This window comes from Rhinatrema bivittatum, unplaced genomic scaffold, assembly GCF_901001135.1.
Source record: "Rhinatrema bivittatum unplaced genomic scaffold, aRhiBiv1.1, whole genome shotgun sequence".
NCBI lineage: Eukaryota > Metazoa > Chordata > Amphibia > Gymnophiona > Rhinatrematidae > Rhinatrema > Rhinatrema bivittatum.
In genome coordinates, this window is record NW_021821315.1 from 5,439 (window position 1) to 30,611 (window position 25,173).

Sequence of the window (25,173 nt, forward strand, 5' to 3'; positions counted from 1 at the left end):
AAGGCTGAACTTGTTGCTAGAGAAGAAACGATTCAGGTGAATGATAACAAGGGAAACCGGAGGTCAGCAAAATCATAGAAAGCTGGGAACTCTGGCTAAATGACCCTAACAATAAAACTACCAGAACTGCAACGGAGCAGGGATTCCCCAGGGGTTGTTCCCATTCACTCCCTCCCCCTCCTGCTCCAGCTCGGCATTAGCCCTACCTTGTCTGGGCTGACCCCCTTATCTGTTAAACATCCCACGCAGATCCACCAAACCACCGGGAGGGGCCAATTTTCAGACACCCCCCCCCCCCCCTTCCTAATTTAGGAAGGGCGAATTCCCTACGAGATCTGGGGGTGCTCCGCCAGGCCAAGAGGGGATCTCCGCGCCTTCTGTCTCCAGCCCTCCTGCTCCCCTGAGTCCGACCACGGGCAGGCGGGGCGGCGGAAGCTGGCGCCTGCTTGGAACCGGTCCGGTTTAGCCGCGTAGGGGGCGCTCTGCGCGCCTGACCCCGGAGTCGCGCATGCTGTTTACGCGCGTCGGGGGGGGGGGAGATGCGCTCCGGCTCTTGTTTGAAAATTCGAGCAGAACGTCACCCGCACATTTCCGCGGGCGAGGCTGTGGCGGGCAGCCGGGAATTTGCACAGCGGCTTGGACAGTGCAGGTTTAAAGTCCGCTGCTAAAAGTTTGCACGTCGACTTCGCCCCTCCCCGTGTACCGCTTTAAAAAAAAAAAAAAAAAAAGAATTCAAGAAGCCCTGAGCCAAAGAAAGAAAGCTTGCGCTCTCCCTGCCCTGGCCACGGCGGGATCGAGGGATTACGGCAACAAGCAGTTCAGGAAAAGCAGTCAGGGGCTGTGCTAGAAGCAGCAGCAGCAGCAGCAGCAGCAGCAGAGCCGGAGCCTTAACCCACAGTCCCTGCAGGGGGCAGCCGTGAGCCAAGGCTCCGGCCCCGGGGGGCGGACGGAAGCCTCCTCGTTTAAGAAGCCCTGCAGGAGCACATGCCTTGCCCACAGCGAGACTCGCCCGTCCGAGGATGCGCGCCTGCCCTCTCCGGCTTCCAGCTGCCTTGCACATCAGCCCTAGGTCTGCAGCCTGGGGGCAGGTAAGGAGCTCTCCGGGCCGTGCCGGGCTAGCTTGGGGCTGCAGGGGGGGGGGGGGGTGGTGTGGTGCCAGGACTCGGCAGACTCTTAGCCTCCCCCTCCCATTTTCTGCCTTAGGATGGCACGGTCAGGTCTACCCTCCCCTTCAGAGCCCGGCTCCTTCGGCTCCAGCTGTGCAAATAACTTCTCTTAGAAGAGAAAGCAAACTTTTTTCTTTAATCCCCTTCCCCGGCCTGTCCGGGCATTACCCTTTCTGGAGAATGCCTCTCTCCCCCGGGGCAGCTCTGGTGGGTTTCTTCCTATCCTCTGGAAGTCATTGCTGCTATAGATAAAGTCCTTCTGTTATCAGCACCGCGCAGCTCTCCAAGGTAAACTGAACTCGCTGCTAAACTTTACAATCCGGAGAAGTATTCTTGTCTGAGAGGCTTTTCGCAGCCTTAGTGCCGAGCTGGAGCAGGCGTGCCCTGCCGGAAGAGCACCCGGGGATCTCCCCCAGCAGACTCGGCCCCCCCGGGTTTTTCTCCCGTACCCTCTGTTCGGTTCGGTGCTATTTGCAAATAAAGCTATCTGGAGCCTGCCTGTACCTCCGTGCCCTTTACTCTGAGGTGGGTCCCCCACGCCGGCTGCTTTTAACGGGACAGGACCACAAAGGCCACAAGGCATCCTGGCATTGGTCTGTGGAAAGCCATTTTTGTTAGATCTTAGGTTCTGCACACGTGTCTCACCACAGCTACCCCCTATCTTCTTCTCTCACAAGTGTGCCCAGTCTGGACCCACCCTGTACACCTGCACTCGGACCCAGAGCGCTTGTACACATGCCCACCACTGAGCCTAGGGAAATCACCACATGCCAACAAAAAGGAATCATTTATTGTTAGTTTTCTGCCTAATACATTTTATTTTAAAACAAGCCGTTGAGCCAGTTAGAAAGGGCAAGATGTTTGTTCGGAAAAGTGTAATGGAAGAGCCGAAGAAGACAATTAGAGTTGATGTTTACAGTACACATTTATATACTACGTCTTCTGTGCATTCGCGGCACATCGGTCAGAGCTCTCTCGTTTGCGCATGCACAGCACGTCGGTGAGAACGGGCGAGATGTTTGTTCGGAAAAGTGTAATGGAAGAGCCGAAGAAGACAATTTAGAGTTGATGTCTACAATACACGTTTATATACTACGTCTTCTGTGCATGCACGGCACGTCGGTCATAGCTGCTCTCTTCTGCGCATGCGCGGCACGTTGGTGAGAACGGGCGAGATGTTTGTTCGGAAAAGTGTACTGGAAGCGTCGAAGAACACAATTAGAGTTGATGTCTACAGTACACGTTTATATACTACGTCTTCTGTGCATTCGCGGCACGTCGGTCAGAGCTCTCTCGTCTGCGCGCACGTGAGTGAGAACGGGCGAGATGTTTGTTCGGAAAAGTGTACTGGAAGAGCCGAAGAACACAATTAGAGTTGATGTTTACAGTACACATTTATATACTACATCTTCTGTGCATTCGCGGCACATCGGTCAGAGCTCTCTCGTTTGCGCATGCGCAGCACGTCGGTGAGAACGGGCGAGATGTTTGTTCGGAAAAGTGTAATGGAAGAGCCGAAGAAGACAATTTAGAGTTGATGTCTACAGTACACGTTTATATACTACGTCTTGCACATCGGTCAGAGCTCAAATATATATATTGATTTTCCCTTTCTTGGGGGATGGGGAAAGGGGAGCAGGAAGGAGATTGCTGGGTTTCTTGTCTTTCCGGATGGGCTGAGCTTGAGGTTCCTCCACCACGGCATCCTTGCACCCTCCACTTCTGCCTCCCATTATCCAGGAGGCAGGGTGCCCGGCTTTCCCAAAGAAGGAGCAAGGCCTGCATTTACCACTACCCTGGTCCTGGGAAGGCAGGCCTGCTGAAGATTTGCTGCCTCCCAAATGCCATGAACCTCACTGGGCAGAGTACAGCACTTTGCTTCCTGCTCCAGCCCCTCCTCTCACTCAGGCCACCTGCAGGGAACAGGAGAGGAGGGAGTGAGGCTGGAGCACAGGGCAGAACAGCTCCCTAATCCAGCCCCTCCCGTCCTGTCATTTCTCCTCCCCTTCTGTGTACCAAACAGGAGGGGAGGGGAGCCAGGGAGGCTGGAGCAGATAAAGCAGATGGGAAAAGACCTGGGGAGGGCTCCTTGATAAGAAATTTGTCACACCATACCTATCACTAATCCTGTAAGAATCAACCAGTATGGTGCATCCCCATGGCTCTTCTAGTGCAGTTTGTTTGCCTGCATGGTTGGTGCCCATTGTAAGAACAGGAGGATCTCAGTTACACTCGTGTTCAGTGTTTTTGCAGGCCTGGTCTCAGGGGTGGGGCAGGAGCTTATGAGTGAGTTTATCAAAATCTCAGGGTGGGCTCCCCCCCCCCCAAATCCTGTACTTAGCGATGCCTCTAGTTGCTGGCAATGACTCTGCCCCCTATCCCCACCCCACCAATGTGGGGCCAAAACCACCACTCCCTGAGGGCTGAAGACCTTAATTCCTCCCGCCGTCCTCCCCAATCCCTGTTCCCCCTGCTGACACCTACCACTGCCGTTGATTGAAGCCGGCAGGAAGAGGAGAGTAGTGGTGATATCTCAGACCTCGTCTTCCTCTGCCGTCTGGGGTCCCAGTGCCACATTGCCCCACAGAGGGCGCTGTAGGGCTACGCAGTTAAAAGCAGGAGTTGGGCCCCAGGTGGCAGAAGAGGATGACACGGCCAGCTGCACCGTCTCGGCTCTCCCCCTCCTGCCGGCCCAGTTCAGTGACAGAGGGAGGAGCTGAGGGATGAAAGGGGATCATTGGGAGTGGAGAGGAAGGAAGGAGGGCGGGGGGGGGAGGGACTGAGAGGGGTCAGATAGAGGAGAGGGCAGTGTTTGAGTGTGTGCGTGTGTGTGCGCGAGCCAGGTCAGAAGGGCGGGTAGAGAGGGGGATGCAGGGATAGGGGGGGATGCAGGGACAGGGACATCTTTTCCCTTCTCTACCCTGCCCTTTGTATGCTCTTCCCTTGATCTTTAGATCCTGGAAACCGCACTTCCCTCCCCCTCCCCCTCTCTGATCCCAGATTCTGTCTTCTTTTGATGATCCTCCTACTCCCTCCCTCTCCATCCCCCATCCCAGATTCTTTTATCTTCTCCCCTCCCTTCCTAGTCCTCGCGTCCTCCCCCTATTCCTGAGATCTCCCTATGCTACTTGAGATCTCTTTTCCTCACCCAATATAAACAACATAAATCAGTCAGCAAGTAAGGGTAGAGAACTAGTTTCATAATGCAATATAAAAGATTAAATTGTTTGCCAGCCTGCTTCAAAGTTTTCTCATTCCTGCCTCAGGACCCACCCTTGAGCTGCTGCAGGAAACTCACCTGATAGTGGACAGAATCTTAAAAAGTGCAAAGCAAATGACAATCGAGAGAAAAGACCAATTCTCACTTTAGCAGCGGGCAACGGACCCATTAACAATGTGTACAGACCCTGCCCGTCTTTCCTAGAGAGAGCAGACTGACGGCCAATGTAAAGAGCTCACATGTTTACTCCTGATTTGTTAAGGATTTTGGTGCACAAATTAGTAATTCCCTAACGGGCTGATACAGCAAAAACACGGGAGAGCGGGCGAATGCCCGCTCTTCTGTGCGCGCAATTCTGTATTTAAATGAGGCCCGGCAGTAAAAACGGGCAAAAGGAGGTGCTAGGGACACTAGCGCGTCCCTAGCACCTCCTTTTGGGACCGGAGCGGTGGCTGTCAGCAGGTTTGACAGCCGACGCTCAATTTTGCCTGCGCCGGTTCTCGAGCCCACTGACAGCCATGGGCTCGGAAACCGGATGCCGGCAAAATTGAGCATCCGGTTTTCGACCTGACAGCCGCGGGCCGACTTCAAATTTCTTTTTTTTTACCCTTCGGGACCTCTGACAATATCATCATGATGTTAAGTCGGAGGGTGCACAGAAGAGCAGTAGGCGCTAATTTCTGAAAGCAAAATGTGTGGCTTGGCTGCACATTTTGTTTTCTGAAACGCGCGGGAATACTTAATAGGACCATCAACATGCATTTGCATGTTGCGGGCACTATTAGGTTTCGGGGGATTGGACGCTCATTTTCGGCCCCTTACTTGAATAGGGGGTAATGCTAGCGCGTCGAAAATGCGCGTCCAATGGAGGGTTAACAGTACTGTATCGGCCCATAAGTAAATTCCATGTAATGAAGGCATTAGCTATTACTCCCTAATGCAGGCAGGTGCGTTAACCTGAGGGAAGCCTTCAGGGCTTTTTCTTAATACTGGAAATTTAACTCCTAACATACAGGCCGATTCAGTAAAAGTCGCGGGAGAGCAGGTGAGCGCACAGGCCACTCTGCTGTGCGCGCGATTCAGTATTCAAATGAGGGCCCACGGTAAAAAGAGGCGCTAGGGACACTAGCGCGTCCCTAGCGCCTCTTTTTTGACAGGAGCGGCGGCTGTCAGCAAGTTTGACAGCCGACGCTCAATTTTGCAGGCATCGGTTCTCAAACCTGCTGACAGCCATGGGTTCAGAAACCAGACGCCGGCAAAATTGAGCGTCTGGTTTTCAACCCGCGAGTGCGGGCCGATTTTAAATGGTTTTTTTTTTTTTTTTAAATTATTTTTTACTTTTTACTTAATATCGCCATGATATTGGGTACCGGCAGAAATTAGCACCTACCTTTGGGTAGGCGCTAATTTCTGAAAGTAAAATGTGCGGATTGGCTGCACATTTTACTTACTGAATTGTGCGGGAATAACTAATAGGGCCATCAACATGCATTTGCATGTTGCGGGCGTTGTTAGTTTTGGGGGGGTTGGACACGTGTTTTCAATGCACTATTACCCTTACTGAATAAGGGGTAAAGCTAGCGCATCGAAAACACGCATCCAAATGCGGGCTAACAGTGCGCACTGGAGCGCACTGTACTGTATCGGCCCGCTAGTAACATAGTATTGTCGGCAGAAAAAGACCAAATGGTCCATCCAGTCTGCCCAGCAAGTTTCTTATGGAATTAACTGCTACTTGTGCAGGTTACCCCCATGCTATCTGTTAAGGGTGGTAACTGCCGCTCCGTGCAGGCTACCCCCATGGGTCTGATAGAGTAAAGTTAACTCTCATCTCTGGGGCTACTGTTAGTCTATGGTGCTGTGTCAACGTGGTCCTAGACCTGGAGATCTTAGGTGCGGGGGAGGGGGGGCCTTGATTCAGGTCTCCTGGGTCCAGAATGGACCACTGCACCTGGGAACCAGGTCTGGGATCACGCTGGCACAGCTCCAGAAATGTAACTTAACTTTTACTCCATCTCTGTCCCGGATTTCCAAGTCTACAGTCTCACTGCACCACCTGAGTCCGGGATCTCAAGCCAGAGACACAATGACGTCCTGAGCCAGAGGCTCAGAATTGTGTGTGTAACTGTCTATCGTTACATACAATGGTGGTCATTGTGCTAATAAGTCCAAAAACAAGGACTTCATTAGCTTTACTTCATTAACTGTACCTTTTCAGCTGTTTCCTGTACACAAACCATGTTTTGTGTTTTTGCTCCTATATCATGTTTTATACACGCCCCCAATATTTCTGTGCGTACATTTGTGGGTTAGCATGCTTTTCTTAAACCCCCGATGAATTAGCACTGCATCGGGATTTAACTCAATTATTCAGCCCATGAGTAAAGGAAATGCGAGCCAAAATTTAGCTCACTGTTTTTACTTGTGCTTTCTTATGCCAGCCTCTTCGGCAGGTGCAAGGGCGAGCAAACCTTCAGGGTGGTTCAGAGACTTTCCGCAGGGCCAGAGATATACTTCCTCAAAACCCTGAAAGAGCGATAGGCATGCTTGTATCACTTTTTTTGTGGCAGGAGGTGGATGGAAGAACAGAGTTGGCGACTAGGTCAACAGAGGGTAATCATTATCCATTAGAAACACAGAAACAAACTGGGACATGGTGAAGTGCTACTGGCAATGGCTTCACTGTATTGTTAAATGGTTCCAGCACTTAAGCATCAGTGTGTGTATGCAGGAAGCTTGCACTGCTACAATTTTGCAAGCCAGCCAGTGGCTACATCTACCCCACAAAGGCTTTACGAATAGCATGCTCTAGTGCTGCATCGATGAACATTTGAAAAATGCCTTTAGTAGAAAAAGTTTTAATTGCACTTCTAGAGGTGGAGCGTGGTAATGCAGGTCATGCTACATTTAAATGGGTGGCTTTGCATGATTTTTCCATTTTATTGGGTCATTTAAATATTGTATGCATTAATATGTATTCATGGGGGACGCTTGCGTGTTGGCATTAACGCAAACTTAATACCTTTTTAGCATGCGCAAAGCAGTCACATAATGCTAATGCACATTAAACGCCTGCGTTACCGTTAACGTGCTTTAGTAAGGAGGTGCTTCGCTTAGAGCTGCCACAATCCGGTACCTTCTCGTTTCTGAAACTTGCTCACTGGTAGAAGCACTGCCTTTCCATGCGCGCACCCACACACACACACACATACCACACACTCACTCTCACCCTCCGACACACATGCAACCACACTTGCCTTCCTGCAGATGCACATTTGTTGGCTGGTACACCTACACAGACGTGCATTCACCCACACACATCTTTCGGGCCTGTCTTCTGGCCCTGCTGCCCACTGGCATATTCCTATTAACTGACGTGGATGAAAAGAAATCCCCTGCTAGCCACGCACAGTTTTTCTAAATCGTGCCGAGGTCCGGAAGGACTTGATCATGAAAGTATGATTTTTGAATGAGCTGTTAATTAAAACACTCCCCTTATTCATAAGGCTTGCATGTTAAAAGCTTGATTTATACCTTCAAACCTGTTGGGCGGGATTTTGCATTTTATTTTCAGTGGAAGCGATACTGTCACTGCATTAAGACTTACCACTGCTATAGAGTGCCGAGCTACAATAATCCAAGGCAAACAGAGACAAAACAAATGGGCAGAGACCTTTGAAGAGGGTTTAAATTCTGTAAAGCTTTTAGCTAAGTGTGTGTGTACACAATGTAAATCTCCAGCTCTCCAAACACCCCCACCACGGATACTGGAGCAATGAATTATCCAAAGCAGGCCAAGTCCAAAAACAAAGCACGTTCAAGCAGCACCGTCTGAATTAGCAAGAAAGCTGCTCAGCCCGTAAAAAGGTTGCTAGCAGTCATTTTGATGTGGATTTGATAGTTGCTTGGTTTTTATTGTAAATATTATTGCCCTTAACACAAGGGGGTAATCTGCCCGGAGCAGCAGTTACCACCATTGTTGCAGTCTGGGAAGCTGCAGACCAGGAGTGAACCCTTGGGCCGAACTACCCCAATGATAGGGTAGGTCGGGAGGCGGAGCCACAGGCAGAGGTCTTCACCCGGGAACCAGGAACCCCCCAGGAGGAGCCCGTAGGGTCCTAGAACCTTGGGACTTAGGAGAACAGTGAGAGTCTCTATAGTAGAAGAAGGCCTGGGCAGAGAGTATGATAAGGTAGTCCAATAGGAATGCTGTAGTCCGTGGGCTAGTTGGATCCGGCGTGTGCTGGAGCAGATAGTGAGCAGATACAGAGTCTATAGCGTACTGTGGACTGGAGCAAGCTATGAGCAGGAACGGAGTCTGTAGCGTGCTGAGAACTGGAACAGACTGTGAGCAGGATCGGAGTCTGTAGCGTGCTGAGAACTGGAACAGACTGTGAGCAGGATCGCAGACGAACCCAGGTCAGGCTGGCAGCAGGCAGGAGCGGAATCAGGCACGGGCAATAGTCGGTGGCTGGCGGCGAGCAGAAGCGGAATCAGGAACAGGCTGAGGTCAATGGCAGGCGGCAGGCAGAAGCGGAGTCAGGAACTAGCAGAAGTCAAGTCAGGAACGTGGAACAAGCGAAGCGCAACTCAGGACTACTAACCAGTAGCGACCCTCGTTGCAAGGCAATGAGACGGTAACCGAACGCCGGTTAAATCAGGCTTGGGGCGTGGCGTCGTTAGCCTGGGCGGGGCCAGACTTCCGGCAGCTGTGCGTCCATAGTGCGCGTCCTCACGCGCGCGCGTGGCAGCAGGGAGATGAGCTGGTAATGGCGGATGCCCTGGAGGGCCGGCAGAGCTGCGGGAGCGGCGTTTCCACCACTGTAGGTAAGCGCAGTGAGAGCGGATAGGGGGGAAGTGGTGGAGACCGCAACAACCATAGGAAACTTGCTAGGCAGACAGGATGGACCAGTTGGTCTCTTTCTGCCATCATTACTATGTTTCTATTGCTGAGATTGGCCTGGTGAACGTCTCCTTTTATCACCGTGCAGCACTTCACTCGCCTGTATTTTTTCATTTTACAAACATCTGGAAAATTCTCCTTGCTCTCCACTCTCATTTGATTAGATCCTGCTGAGAACAGCCCAGTCTGGCCACAGTTCTTATATCTCCCTCAATAAAGATTGACCATTTAGCGCATTTCTGCTGTCTCGGTGCCTGGCGGGGGTTAATGATCTAGCAGCCCATTTGGAGTCCTCTCTTGCTGCTGCCCGCTCTGCCATGTTTCCTGCTTCTCCAGAAGGGGGGGGGGGGGACGGGGGACGGGACACAACCTCCTGCGGTCCCTGGAAGGCAATGGCAGCAAAGCTAGGCAGTCAAATACAAACAACCTCAACCATAGAAAGATTTTCTAACACTTTTTATAAGGTAATGTTAACAATGTGCGGAACTTAGCACAGCAAACCAAATACAAAAAGAGCCAGGAATCTCCACCCTTGATAATAACCAAAAAGAAGGAAATCCCCAGAGCACCAATAGGGTTAAAGATCTTGTCTTGCAACAAACATTTCTTGACAAAGCACTCATTATATGCTTAGGTGATTGCGGGGCTCCTGATGCAGCCGGGATGTGAAACAACGGCCGCTGTTGAGCCAAGATCACTGTTGAGCTACCAAAAATCGATATTTTTTTATCTGCAAAACAAAAATGGACTACATTTTTTTTTTTTTTTTTTACCCCCACACGATTCGCAAATGACGAAGCTGTCCGGGTGGCCTGTTTGTCAAAGGGCACGCTGTCAGGCTTACTGATGCGTTATTAAAGCAATATAACCAGTGCTTAGTCAAGAAATGTTTGCAATTTTTTTTTTTTTTTTAAACTATATTGGTGTTTTGGGAGATTTCCTTCTTTTTGGTTATCAGAACAGCACACACAGGCATGAGTCGGTGCTCCTACAGTTACGCCTGCAAAAAGTACACCCATATATTTCAGAACACGCACATTTCTTTAAATCCAGGGATCCTCATAGTTTACACTTGCGTTAAATAATTGTAACTTGTGCGCATATTAAGCCTCAGCTCATTCGCGTAGGCAGGTATTTTATAAAGTTGGCTGATGTTTTTCAGGTTGCATTAATTTTTAATTCTTTGTACATCGCTTGGGGTGCTCCAAGTATTGGTGCAGGGAGACAGTGTAGAAACATTTTAAAATACATAAATAAATGTCTGCGCAGACCTCACTTACAAAAATACTTTGTGTGTGTGTGTGTCCTTCTGAGCGCCAGTTTGTCGAGACCTTTACCATTTCATCCATGTTCTTCACCAGTTCACCTGCACCCTCCGCCACCTAAAAACTGCAGACAAAAGAGGTCTGATTTAGGATCTGCAATGCAATTAGCAGGTGTAAAAGCACACGCTGTGTGTTTGATGACAAGTACACATAGTCTATTTATAAAATATGTAAATGGTGCGCGTATTTCAAACCCTGCCTCAAAATGCCTTTTTTAAAAAGCACAGACTTTTCTGTGTGGCAGCGACAGAATGAGAGAACTTCCTTCCTTCTGATAATTCACTTACCACACTCAGAGGCCAGTTGAAGTGTGTGTATGCTGACTTTGTGCACAAACCCCACGTAATGCTTTGAAAATTCATCCCTTGCTTAATGTACAGCTCCAGTGAAAATGGAGAGCGATGTTGAGTCCTAGTGACGTGTTACATGCAAGGCCCTTTGTTTCCTGAGGCAGCCTGAGGGCAGATCTTGCAGTAAAGGATATGGTATCGTGTGGCAATAATTAAAAAATTCTGTGCTGTCTGCAGTGCAAAATAGCTCCATATAAAGAGTGGGGAATTATTGCACATAGAAAATTATTTTACTAATTAGATATTGGAAACCAGAGCAATCAGGAGGTGGACTGACCATTTGCGAAATAGGGCAGAACCCGAGGGCCCACCGCACTCAGATGAGTGATTAGGGGCCAATGACCCTTATTGCTGGTGGTGGCAGATCATTGTCAGTCCACCCCTGAGAGCAATACAGCTGCTTAACTAATTCTGTTTTCTTTTGGCCTGCTCTCTTTCCACCACATCTGGAATTCCAGCCCAGTCAAAACCTGCTCCTACACCACTTGGTGCCATGTATGTTAGGGGAGAGCAGTCTTGATCGCTCAGCACTGTTAATCATTCAGCTACATCAGATACTGAATCTCCAGTGAAGAGAGGTTGATCTCAGGTTCAGAGCACGGCTCTAGAGTTGAAACAGGTGTTGTAGGAATTGTTTTGGAGATTAAGTACACCTATTGTACATGTCTGTCTGGTAAAAAGGAATAGAAGAGATTAAAGGCAGCTTGGTCCTTTTTACGTTCTCTCAGAAGCCCCACGTGCAAATTGAAAAATTCCCAGCAGGCATGAACCAGTATCTGAGCCAATAGGAAGTGCCCAGAATCAATGGGCCCTAGGAACATTGACCATAAAGGGCCCACAGCACAAGAGCAGGATTGTATGGGCGTGTAGCCCTTCTGTGACATCACACTAGCTTACAACAGGAACAGAACAACTTTATAGCATACAACAATTCTGCTCCCAGGTAATGGGAGCAGAACAATCAGCTCCGAAGCCGAGCCACCAAAGGGTCTCGTTTTTGGTCATCAGGGTATTGTCTCCAATTAGGCCAGTGTTCTTCAAGGTAAGGCCCAGGGGCTAATGGCGGCACTTGTGGATCCCTAGGCCAGTTCAGGATTGGCCCATTGCCACTGCGAAAAAACACCCTGTGCATGCTCCATACACAGTTGAAGGCCTCTCCGTTCCCTCCAGAGCCAGAGGAAAATAGGAGAAGGCAGGGGGACTGAGAAGGCCTGGCCTAGCAGAGCTGTAATGGAAAAGGAGAGGCAGACAGTGGCAGCACAGAGCTCCGCCCCAGTTCATCTTGGACTGCAGTGAATTGGAGGGGAGCAGGAGAAGCAGGAGCAGCCAAATCCCGAGAGCCACGGAAACAGAAAGGCCCATCTTCTGATGATGCCAGAGCAGGAAATACAGCAGAGGGAGGAGGCACAGACAAATGCACTTTCAGTGTCTTAGGTGCTGGCAAAAGGAAGCCAAGGTCAACATAATCTGAAAAGGGGAAGGGGATAGGAACAAAGGAGGGGTGCTGAAGGTGGAGGGGTAATGAAACAAGTACAGCTCAGCATCAGCTGTGTAAACTACACAAACACACATACAACCATACATACACACTCAGGCAGGCTATAAGAGCAGCAGGGAGAGAGAGACGGGAGATAGCAATGACAAATGGGAGGTTGAGTGGGACCCTCCCCTGGTCAGCAAGGACATTAAAAGAGACCCTCCTCTCCAACCTGCCTTTGCTCCAGTCCTATTGGATCCAAAATGGCCACCGCTTAAAAAATAGTGAAGATCACCAGATTAGGCCCTACCCTCCTCCCACTATAACCCAGACATCACAACCTCAGTCCTTGTAGAAGGGAAAAGGCCTCAGCTCCTGTTGGAACCCGGTTCTGTGTGTAGCCTGTGAAGATATCAGAATTGTGTGAGCTTCTCTTCTACTTTCTTCAAGGCACTTAAGTATACTGTTCTCAGGCTTAGGGCTGTCCATGTGGGGAGGGAAACCAGTGCGCTTTGTGCTTTGGAGGGCACCATGCCGTCGTGGTGGTAGCATCTTCCAGGACATCACTTCCTGTTTTCGAGGTGCAGCACTGAACTTCAGATACAGTGTCATGGTCTGGAGAGGGCTTTCAGGGGGTGCTGGGGACGACTCCTCATCCTTGCTCTTCGCTCTTGGATGGGGGCCCACACTGGCAGATTCACCCTGGGCCCTGCATCCACCTAGCGTCAATCCCAGCTCAAACTAAATATTTCATAAATGACAACAAGATTTTTGCACCTGATTAAGATGATCATGTTTGGTGTGTCTGCTCAGTGTGTTTATACCAGTACTAAACCTGCCTGATGCAGTCTCTAAGATCACAGAGTCCATAAAAGGTATTGTATCCCACAAAACAAATCTAGTTTTCACCCTGACTAATATGCCTACTCCCAGACTGCACTATTTCAAGAAGAAGCAATAGTTTTAGTTCTATGCTAGTGAGATCAGGCACTTCCATATAAAACAGAGCAGTAATTAACTTGACCTCTTTTCAGGGGCTCCTTCTCTGCTGATCTGGGAAATTCACTTTAGCTTCTTAGCTCCTATCCTAGTGCCAGGCAACATAATCTATAGGAATTAAGTGCTGGAAGCAAAGCTGCTGAGGACAGGCCTAGGGCTGCAGCATCTTGTGTGTCAAGTCTGAAGGGAACGGAGATAGAAGCAAGAAGGAAAGAAGATAGGGTGGGCCTCTGAAGCCCAATCTCTCCATTCTCTGCCCAAACAGGCGAAAACTGATTTTGTGTTGGTTTCGTCTGGGGAGGGGGGAGTGGCATAGAGGGTATCATGCTTCTGTCGCACGAGCTGGAGATTTTCCTGACTAGCTTTGTATGTTCCATGCTGGCGTTGGCCGTCTTGATGGTGCTCTGCTACTTCACATGCCGGCTTGCAGCGTGAGTTCTGTCAAATCTTAATGTGGGTGCTGGGGGAGGCAGGGGTTCTGGAGGTTAGAGCTGGGCTCTCATCCTGTCTCAACCACTGTGTAAACCTGGGGGGAGTCACTTTACCTCCCAGTGGCTCAGTCACCGACTCTCTGTGTGACCCTCGGGGAGTCACTTTATCCCGTGACTTATATTACCTAAGTATAATTGGTTGAGAATAATATTGTAATTATATTGGTCCATAGAAACAGGAGGGCAGAAAAAGATCGTAGGTCCATCCAGTCTGGCCATCCATCTAACTAATTTAGCTTCATTTTCTTAGAGATCCCCTGTGTTTATCCCATGCTTTTTTGAATTCAGATACTGTTTTTGTCTCCACCACTTCCACTGGGAGGCTGTTCCACGCATCCACCGCCCTCTCTGTAAGGAAATATTTTCTTTCGCTTGTATCTCATGACCCCTTTGTCCTAGAGTCTCCTTTCCAATGAAAGAGGCTTCCCTCCTGTGCATGGAAACCTTGGAGATATTTGAATTTCTCTAAAACATCTCCCTTATCTCACTTTTCCTCGGGCAGGGATGGCGAACTCCAGTCCTCCAGTGCCACAAACAGGCCAGATTTTCAGGATATCTAGAATGAATATGCCTGAGAGAGATTTGCAGGCACTGCCTCTATGTATGCACATCTATCTCAAGCATATTCATCGTGGATATCTTGAAAACAGGGCCTGTTTGTGGCACTGGAGGGCTGGAGTTCGCCATCCCTGCCCTAGGGTATACATGTTTAAATCTTTAAGTCTGTCCCCTTATGCTTTAGGACAGGAATGCTCAAACCAGTCCTGTGTATGCAAATATTTCTCATGCATATTCATTAAGGATATCCTGAAAACCTGCTTAGTTTGGGGGGGGGGGGCTCATAGGACTGGTTTGAGCACCCCTGCTTTAGAAGAAGACCAGGGACTGTTTTAGTAGCCTCCCTCTGGACCGACTCCATCCTGGTTATATCCTTGTGAAGGTGCCGTCTCCAGAACTATACTCAGTATTCCAATTGAGGTCTCAGCAGGGACCTGTACAGGGGCAATTCAGTCCCCTCTGAAAGATGTCCTGTAGGCTTGGTGGCAGTTTTGCATCCATCTTTGAGGTGGCTGCATATATGTTTCTGGGTGCTGTCACCATGTATCGATCCGGTTAGAATTCAAAGCAACGGCTAAATTCACATGAAGATGAGGCTGTAGGAGAGGCAGCGAGCAGTGTCTGCATCACTCGTTCACAACCTTCTTTCCATCGTGCCACACCATCGGTTTTCTCTTTTCTACCCTTTCTCATTTTCATCACCTTCTCTTCCCTTCTTTCTCCCCCCCAACCCTTGGCATCATCATCATCGCTTTCTCTCTCCCTCAACTCCCTGGAATCATCCGGTTCGCCCCTCTCTTCCCCAACCCTGGCATCTTTATCACCTTCTCTTCTTTCTCCCTTGGCATCATCACTGCTGCTGCTGCTTTCTCCTCTGCAATGGGCACTGCGGGGGGGGCCAGCAGACCTCAGAATAACAGGGGAAAGCAGCATCAACAGATAGTCGCTGCCCTCCCACCCCACCCCTGCTGGCAGGAGGGGAAGCAAACAAATGCCAGCTGTGCCTCAATGCCTTCCTAGCAGGCCGCTCTGCACCGTCTAGAAGTGGTGTAAGGAAGCTTTTACTGACTAAAATGTTACACTTAGGTATTTGAAGGCTTGTTTGGCTTCTGCTGCCTGTGCTTTGCACCAGGTGCTCCCCAGAAGCCTATGATGGATGTGTTGGGCTGGCACGGGCTGGCACGGAGGGCAGCTCTGGGTTGCCTGCTGACTCTGCCCTCTCGGCTCCCATGCGGGGCTGGCTGAAGGCAGAAAGGAATGGGTGGGACCAGGCCATGGTCCCTGGGAATGCGTCACTTTCAGATATCCTTGCTTTCAGGGCACAGAGGGAGGGGGGAAGAACATTGCAGAGAAAGCGAGGGGAGGGAGAGATGATAGAGGGAAAGGAAGGGACAGAGAGGTGCAAGTGAAAGTGAAGAGGGAGAGGAGGGGAGAAGGGAATAGGTGAATGAAGCAGTTTTTCCGTAGACAATGTGGGGGGGGGGCAATTGGGTCCAGAGTGAGAGCAGAAGATCGAGAGATCTCGTTGCCGGAGAGAAGAGAATGGCCACCTTCTTTCTAGGGTCACTTTCTAATGTCTCTGTGGTTCTCTTTGTGCTCAGGGTCGGAATTCCAAACAGAATCATTGATTTGGTCTGAATCGTCTGTGGAGCGCGGGCTGCCTGAAGTCCTCCTGAGCTTTGGGGGGTGGAAAGGAGGACAGCGCTGAAACGGAATCGCCATGAAAGTCCTGATACTGTTTCTCGTGGTGGTGGCGGTGGAAGTGTCTGTCACCATTGTCCCCTTCCCAGGTACGTAGCCTCTCCTGCATAACTGTGCTCCCGTGCTAATGAGAAGACGCAGTGCCAGATCCCCAGATAAGCCAATGTGTCGCTTTTTTTTGTCCTCACATCTACCTTTCCGCATCCAGCCGCAATAAACCCCCCCCCCCCCAAAAAACAGGTTCTCCCCCTTCTGAGTCTCTAATGGCAGACATTCGGTAATCACAGTCGGCGCTTATATTTAAGAGGTTGATGCATTGAGGTCTGTGGAGGTGAATGAGGAGGGGAGAAGATATTTAGAAGGGTAATGTTGTTCAAGTTCATGAGGATGAGAAAGGTCCCTAGTGCTTGGTAGTTCACTATCATTCAGCACACGCTGGAAAACTAACCGGCCTTCAGAACATTAACACTCACTTGTACAAGTGTCCTGCTTTGTCCTTCAGGACTTATGGTAACCCTAGGGTGGATGACCTAGAGGAGGATGCCTCTTTCACAGGGAGAATATGCAGAGAGGCATTTTCTCTTGCCACTTTCATTAAGTGATTGGGGATGGGAGGAAATCCATCTCAGCTAGGATTAAAGCCAGTGACCTGGTCAAAAGGCATCCATGTCACTGGCCAAGCAGTGATGGACGTCCCTCATTTGCAGTTTACTCCTCTGACCACTCGAGCAGACTCGGCACAGTGACACATGTCTGGCTGTTTATGCTCAACCCTCAAAGTTTAGAGAGAACAGGCAGATGACAGGAAAGCTTTGTAAAGAGAATTTCTAAAGAGAGAACAACAAAGGCTGGCAAATGAATCCTACGTATTTTCTGTAGCTGGTGCTCCTGGCAGGAGACAGTTCATTCAACATCAAATGAAAAAAACAAATTTTGTATTTGTCCCAAATAAAGAAAAGCTAGAATACAAACTAATGCAAAAATGCTAAATTGGAAGTCTAGGGGCAATTACCCACTGCACATTGAGTAGCATTTATTATTATTAATCTAGCTCATGCCTTTTCTTTGGTTGTCAAGGTGACTTTCATTTGGGTACTGTTAAGTATTTCCCTGACCCAGAGAGCTTACAATCTCAGGGCCCTATTTACTAAACCTTTTTTCATAGACACAAAATAGGAGGAAACATTTAGTAAACAGGTCCCTAAATTTTGTACCTGTGTCTGTGCTCCTGTTCTCGGAGAAGCCTGTGATCCCTTCCAAAAGCCACCCAGTGCTTCCCAGCCTCTGCCTTTAACCTCGCCTGTCGACCCTAATTCTTTCAGATGACAGCCTCATTAGCTTTGACGTCCGCAATGAATACTCATGAGATGCTGTGCATGCTTGCGTTCATAGTGTATGCAAATAAATCTCATGCAGGGGGGGACATCCCGGAACGCACACTTGTTATGTGAGGGTCAGGAAGTAGGCTGGGAAAATGAGACCTACAGAAGAGCTTTCTGGGCTGCCTTTCTATGGTCTTTACATAGATGTAATGGCATAAAGTGACCGGAGTCTGCTTGTACTGGAGGCCCGCCTGCTGTGCATGGAGTCACAGAATGGCCCTGAGGGATCCAGGCTCAGGTTACTGGTAGCCTGATCTAGAGTAATATTTTGGATTGGAGACGCCAATTAAATATATGAGCTGGAATGTTGCTGCGTATTATCACAGCTAAACAGACTGAAGTGTAAGAGCATTTCTTCGCGAGATTCACTTATCAGATACTGACCATATTACATTGAAACCTAAGTGGATTTCTCAAGTATTTTTTGCAAGTGGATCTACAAAAAGTTCCGGCATTGCAATTTTGATTAAAAAAAAAAAAGTAGCCGTCGAATAAGAAAAATCCATATTAGACCCAGAAGGCAAGTATATCAATGTTATAGAAGCATTATGTGTAAAAATAGTCTTAACTTTGGTTTATACTCCTAATCAGTATACTTACTCTCTCTCTATGGTAGTGACCTCACAAGTTTTGACGTTTCAGATTATAATGGGAAGTGACAAACTGCATTGTTCACCCGTGCATAGATAGCCTAATACTATGAGCGATCTTAAGTGACTTTTTTTTGTGTGTAAAAAAAACAAAAAACAAACTTGATATTAATAGATTCTTGGAGAAAACCAGATCCCACAGCTAAGGCTTTTACTCAGAAATCCAGAGTATACAAAACACCAACGCATATTAACTATTTGTTGATATCTGAGACTTTATTTCCAAGGCTTTTTAGCGCCTCTATAGAAGCTTTAGTAACCGTTGCCCGATTGAATGTGCTATAAGGATATCAAAACAGTTGGAAATTGCCTCTGCTATGGCTCAGGATGCCCAGTTAAAAGAATTGTTGATGGGAAAATGGAAACAATATGAACAGGATAATAAGCAATATAAAACTGCTCCAGTACTATTTTGGGACACGGCTAAAACTGTTCTTTGTGGTGAAATGATAAGCTATATAATAAAACTAAAAAAAGAAAACAGCAGGTAGCAAAAGACTTAAATTGTACAAGAAAGCTAGAACAAATCCAAAAATAGTTGGAGCAAAACAGAAGTTTATTAAAACACAACAGCTTTTAAACAAGTTACAATATCAGAGAGCTAGCATTTCCATGCAGACCTTCAGACAGAAACTTTCCTTATGGGAATAAGGCAAAATGCTGGCTGATGTAGCCAGAGCTGAAACTGGATCTACATTGATAGATAAGGGAATGTTCTCAATCCTTTTCCCATCAATATTAAAGGTTTTGAAGAATTGCATAAGGAATTATATACTTCAGGTATTGACAACACAAATGACAGACAGCAGTTTATAACCAATGTAATGATGCCACAATTGTCAGTTGCAGCTGGAAAGTCTTGCATTTTGTGGTTTTAAAGCTCCAGACCCAGATTAGTCTGGAATAGATGTTTGACGTTTTCTGACTTTTTTTGTTTTGGCCTGATTTTCAAAAGCGTTTCTTCCACATGTAAAATGCAGTTCTGTGCACATAAATGGGCTTTTGAAAATCACCCCAAGGGTGGTAGCTATAAAAAAAAAAAAAAAAAAAAGTGCACGCAAGAAGCTATTTCATGAAGACTTTTCCGCAAACTGCAAAAAGGGCATTTCCAGGGGTGGGGGGAAATCATTTACGCATTTACTTTAAATTTTCAAAAGTATGTCTGGCAATATTTAGGGTAGCTGGTATGCCTGGGTCATGCAAAGGTACGCACAGTCCTGCTAACTTACAAAGTGGACTTACGAGATCGTGTGTATCCATTTTAAACCAAGATATCAAAATATATGCTGCAGTGTTAGGAACCTGATCAAACAGACATCACCAAACCTGACTTCCCCTGGACAAGTGGGATCTGTTCAGAAGAGAGGATGCAGTATTAATGCACGCAAACTGAAAACTGCTTTATAAAGTTGCAGTAACAACAATGTGGCAGATTTGATGTGGAGAAATCCTTCGATAGGATTTCTTGGCCTTTTCTTAAGGATGCTCTTTTGAAATAGGACTTATTTTTTGGGGTCTGATATTCAATTACTTTAAAGTATTGTATTCCGACCCTAGATTAATGCCAATGGATGTTGCTCAGAACCACAGTCAGACTAGGGCACCTCCTTTCACCTCTTATTTATCCTTACTTTTGAACCATTAGGAAATCATATATAGAAGAGGGAATTACTAGTATTCCAGTTGAAGGAATGAATTTTAAGATGACTCTTTTTGCTGATAATATTCTTGTGCTTTTGCCAAATGCAAAGAGATCATTACCCATGGTGTTAGAGGTGTTTAAATTGTATGTTAGTTTTTCTGGTCTTAAACTGAACCTAGGAAAATCAGAAGCACTGGAAATAAAAATCCCTAGAGACTTGGCTTGTTTATATACAGTAATCATAATATTATACCAATCATTCAAGAATCTTTAAGAAAAAAAGTTGGACAATCGACGTCATCCATTATCACCAGCAATACTATGGTAAAAATCAAATAACGTGGCTTGCCTCAAGATTTGCAAGCTGCATTATTTGATCTAAAATTAGCTACACTTTGGGTGTAGCTATTAGCTTTCCACAGGAACAGCCCAATGCTCCCAGGGCTCTGCTTAAAGGGTCTGAGTGGCACCCGGGGGGAGGGGGGCCATGCGAGACACTCCTGATCCTCCACCGCTCCTCGGCGCTTCCTCGGGTGGATGCTGCGCCGGGGTCCGCGAATATCCGCAGGCTTACGGTCATAAGTCTACTTTGAAAATTAGGGCTAAAGTCTGTGTGTGTTTTCTGCAATGTGGAATTTAGCCCTAAACAGGCTGTTATAAAATTGCCCTCTTAATTCTTACCATACTGTATCGACTCCCTTCCCAGTCCCGCAACCTCACAAAAAATGTTCCATGGTCTTTAACACAAAAACCTCAGGGTCTCGGTAGCTATCCTACTACACCACTAGCTACATCAATTGATACTGATTCAAATACTTTTATTAAATTGACTAACAATTATCTAATATTCAAAATTATGACAGCAACTTACCAAATCAAAAATGCTTTCATAAGCTGCATGGTAGGCCTGAGTCTGTCATCTTGCATGCTCTCATCATGCCTTTCCAGCTTTCAACCCCTTTCTCACCTCCCCAACACTGACCTCCTCTTATACCACAGCATTCCCTCTCATCCCCAGAGGCATTCTTCTCTTCTCTGCTCCAGGCTCATCCCGTTCCTCCTGTTTCCTATATAGGACAGGAGGGGAGGGTGTGGATTAAAGAGCAGAGTAGCTCTTCTTAACACTGCTCTGTGCTTTGTCCACTTTTCTGCTGCTTGAGATGATGGGCACTGGCCAATGGAGTGGGAGCACTAGCCCCATGGGCAATGCCTCTGCTTCTCAGCTGCTCTGGGGTGTTCCTTGGCAGCCTGGCTCTGTGTACTGGCACTAAATGTCAAACAGGTACTGCCACCAGGCCATACCAACTTACTTGCAGCACTGATAGAGAGGAAGGTAAGGAGAGAGCTGGAGATGAATTTAAAGGGGTTGGGAGGGACCTGTGGGAGAGGGAGATGGAGAGGAGCGTGGATAGGTTTGCCAACTGGCTCTAGATTTTCAAGACAGGTTGATCCAGTCCTGGATTTACTCCCCCTGCATTGCACATACTTAGTCTTGCTTTTCTTAGGGAAATCAGAATAAGTCCCAGCATGCAATGGGATAAAGCCAGGGCTGGATCAACCTGTCCTGAAAATCTGGAGCCAGTTGGCAAGCCTAAGCATGGAAGGGGGGGAGGGGAGGAGAAAAAGAGTAGGGGGTTAGAGTAGGGCCCGGTGCGGCAATGAAATGTGCTTTTTCTTTCTCTCCCCTCCTTGCTTGCCCCTCTCTTCACCAATTTCTCATCCACTCCATCTCTCCCCTTGCTCGCATCATTTAGTTTTCCCCTTTTCCCTGCACTCTCGACCTGTGTGCTTTTCTTTTGCTCTCGCCTCTATCTCCCCGCCCCCCCAACTTGCTCTCGCTTCTGTCAGCCCCTTGCCTTCATCTCTTTCCCCACCAGCAGTCACCTCGCTGTTGCAGGTGTAGGAGCTGGGGAGTAAGCTCTCCTGGTCTGCCGGCATTTCTCCAGCTCCTGCGGCTGATTTGCTGACTTTGATCATCAGACCCTGTTTTCAAAGGGCAATTCCCCCCCCTGAAAATTCAGAGGGCCAGACTGTGCCATGGGTACGATAGTACCTGTGCAAAGTCCGCAACTTGGATGCCGTGAAGGGACTTCAAAATGAAATCCCGGTGCATTGTTGGCTGGCTTCGCCCTCTGCGGACCCTCATCTGCACAGGAGAAAGCAGCCGGAGAGGGTACGGGCGTGGGTAATGGTCCCCATTTATATATACCGTCATTCAATTCATATATCATGAACGGTTAGAGCACAAGGGGCGATTATCAGCCCTTAATGTTACCTGGGTAAAATTTTTTGACCATGGTGCTGACTGTTATTACTCCGGGGACAGGGGACATGGCATGAGGGGGTGCTGGTGCTTTCCGTCTGTTTGTGTTGCTCACTATACAATACCTGTTTTACAATTTTTAAAGTAGTTTTGTAAAGCAGAGTCCTCTGCTCTCCTTGTTCCCTCCCCATCCCCCGTCTTCCTTTCTCTGTTTTCACATCCTCTCTTTGGTTCCTAGCCAAGCCCAGGGCTGGCAGCATGGGGGTGTGGGACTGGCCTGCAGTGGCTGCTTGTTGGGCCCCAATCCTGGAAATAAGACCATCTCTTATCCAGCTGGCTCTCTATCCTCGGAGCCGGCTGGGATGTTTTGAATTAATAGCAGTTTATTGCATTTGGCAGCAGCCCTGGTAATCTACAAAAGTCATAAGCAAACAGCATTGATAGAGTGTAAACTAAACTCCAAAGCTGCAGCACAGGATGAAGTGAGCTGGAAAATCGATGATTAATCAATCTCTCACCAGTGTTTCACCTTGCATATTTTTTTTTTCCCCCAGCAGGAGGTTTAATTCTTCTGCCGCAGCAATGGTCCTAATGTCATCGGTGGCAGAGCATTAACATCTCCCCCCCCCCACATCACACAATGTTTCTGGTTCTCAATCTCCGCCAAAAGTCCACGAAAGGAGCGTCCTCAGCTCCCTTGCTCAAGACTTTAGTAATCTTCACCAAAAAAGGCCGAGTTCCTTTTTGTGTCTGTTAGTTCTCTAAATATTGCAATCAGCATGTGTTTACACAAAATTAAGTAAGGTTTGTCTGGCTGTCTCTCATTTTTGTTTTCCAGGTCAACATAGCTTTCTCGAATAGCATGCAGTGTACATGTTAACCTGCAAACACTAAGGGGCAGATTTTTAAAGGAGCACGCGCGGGGTACATTTGTGTGCGCTACCCGGCGCGCACAAACATAGAAACATAGAAACATAGAAATGACGGCAGAAGAAGACCAAATGGCCCATCCAGTCTGCCCAGCAAGCTTCACACACTTTTTTCTCTCATACTTATCTGTTTCTCTTAGCTCTTGGTTCTATTTCCCTTCCACCCCCACCATTAATGTAGAAAGCAGTGATGGAGCTGCATCCAAGTGAATATCTAGCTGATAAGTTAGGGGTAGTAGGGGTAGTAACCGCCGCAATAAGCAAGCTACACCCATGCTTATTTGTTTTACCCAGACTATGTTATACAGCCCTTATTGGTTGTTTTTCTTCTCTCCTGCTGTTGAAACAGGGAGCTATGCTGGATATGCTTGAAGTATCAGTTTATTCTTCTCCCATGCTGTTGAAGCAGAGAGCCATGCTGGATATGCATCGAAAGTGAAGTATCAGGCACATTTGGTTTGGGGTAGTAACCGCCGTAACAAGCCAGCTACTCCCCGCTTTGTGCACCAGATTTTATAACATGTGTGCGCCGAGCCCTAGGGGAGGCCCGATGGCTTTCCCCGTTCCCTCCGAGGCCACTCCGCAATCGGAGCGGCCTCGGAAGGAACTTTCCTTTCACTCCCCCCACCTTCCCCTATCTAACCCAGCCCTAACTAATTCCCCCCCTACCTTTGTTCTCTAAGTTACGTCTGCCCGAGGCAGGCGTAACTTGCGCGCGCCGGCGAACCTCCGGTATGGCCGCTGTGCCAGAGGACTCGGGACCGCCCCGGATCAGCGCCACGCCCACAACCACACCCCCTTCCCGCCCCTTTTTCAAAGCCCCAGGACATACGCGCGTCCCAGGGCTTGCGCGCGCTGCCGAGCCTATGCAAAATAGGCTCGGCAGCGCGCAGGGGCAGGTTTTCGGGGTTACGCGCATAACCCTTTGAAAATCTACCCCTAAGGGTTCAGTTTAGAAACGGTGAAAGAGCGCGTTTTAGCAGACGTTACACCAAAGGGAAGTTTACACGCTGTCTTTTCCTTTGACAATTATCTCACCACAACTACCCGCACACAATGACACTTGCTAATTTTTGCACTGTTTTTGTTTCGTTTTTTTATTTCAGGGAAAAATATACACTTTCTTTTGAAAACAGAAGATGGCAATGTTAGTTGTGATGAGTTTGCTGACTTTTTTTTTTTTGTTTGTTTTGTTTTTGTAGAAAGAGTATCTGCAACAGCATCCGCTTACAAATATATTCAGATAGATGCGAGGAATTCATCACACATAGTAACATCTTTACAGTTGCTTTCATTGAAAGAGACAGAGTACACGCTGATGGGCTCTAGGCCCTCTGGGTAATTCTTTTTCTTCCCGGTCCCAGGAATTAAAAGAATGTAAAGAAACTCTGATTCAATGAGTAAATAGTCTGATAAATGCTTTCTTTAAAGAAGGTAATTTTCCAAGAAGATTTAAAGGATGCTGCTCTGAGTCCATCCTTGAAGAAAAAGAATCTAGGTTCTTTTTCCAGAATTATCAATTGCAAACCAGTGGCTCATGTGCCAAACTGATTTGAATGGTCAAACTGATTTGAATGGCCAAACTGATTTGAATGGTCAGTTATAAGAGAGCTGATACAGATCCTGGAGGACAAAAACGATTGACACCCACCGCCCCCCCCCCCCCCCGTGTAGTGGCACTATGGCATACCTTTGCCGGCATATATTGTGGGGCATTTTTTCAGAAAGCCCATTTCTTGGGTAAAGCACTATTTTATCATGGAAAAAGGCCGGGAAATTTTCCCTCCCTATTTATTTATTTTCTGCAATTCAAAGCAGATTACATTCAGGTCCTGTGTAGAGAGAAGAGAGAGAGACTCTGGAGGCCCACAGATTTTTGAACTTCTTATACCACTGTAAGAGGGGGCATTATGAACTCTGGGTGAGCTGGGTTTTAGGGGCAGTTTAACATCACCTAGCTTGATTGCACTGTCTTCCTGGCTGCAATCAAGTTAGGTAGAGAGAAGATGGTACAAATCTGCTCATCTTTCACCTTTTCATCCCTCCAAATCACATGAAATGTTCACTGATGGTAACTCTACTGTTCGTACGTATGACTGTGCATGTAAAATTTCCCC

At 47.8% G+C, this 25,173-nt stretch overlaps 1 protein-coding gene across 1 annotated transcript in view; it reads left to right on the top strand.

Annotated features, from left to right (window-relative positions):
• The first annotated feature begins 985 nt into the window (after nucleotides 1–985).
• LOC115082588 (alkaline phosphatase, tissue-nonspecific isozyme-like) overlaps nucleotides 986–25,173 on the top strand; it is a 75,907-nt gene continuing 51,719 nt past the window's right edge. Inside the window, 2 exon segments of the mRNA XM_029586803.1 lie at nucleotides 986–1,088; nucleotides 16,091–16,279. Of these exon segments, the coding sequence (XP_029442663.1) occupies nucleotides 16,210–16,279 (70 nt within the window). The 5' untranslated portion in view covers nucleotides 986–1,088; nucleotides 16,091–16,209.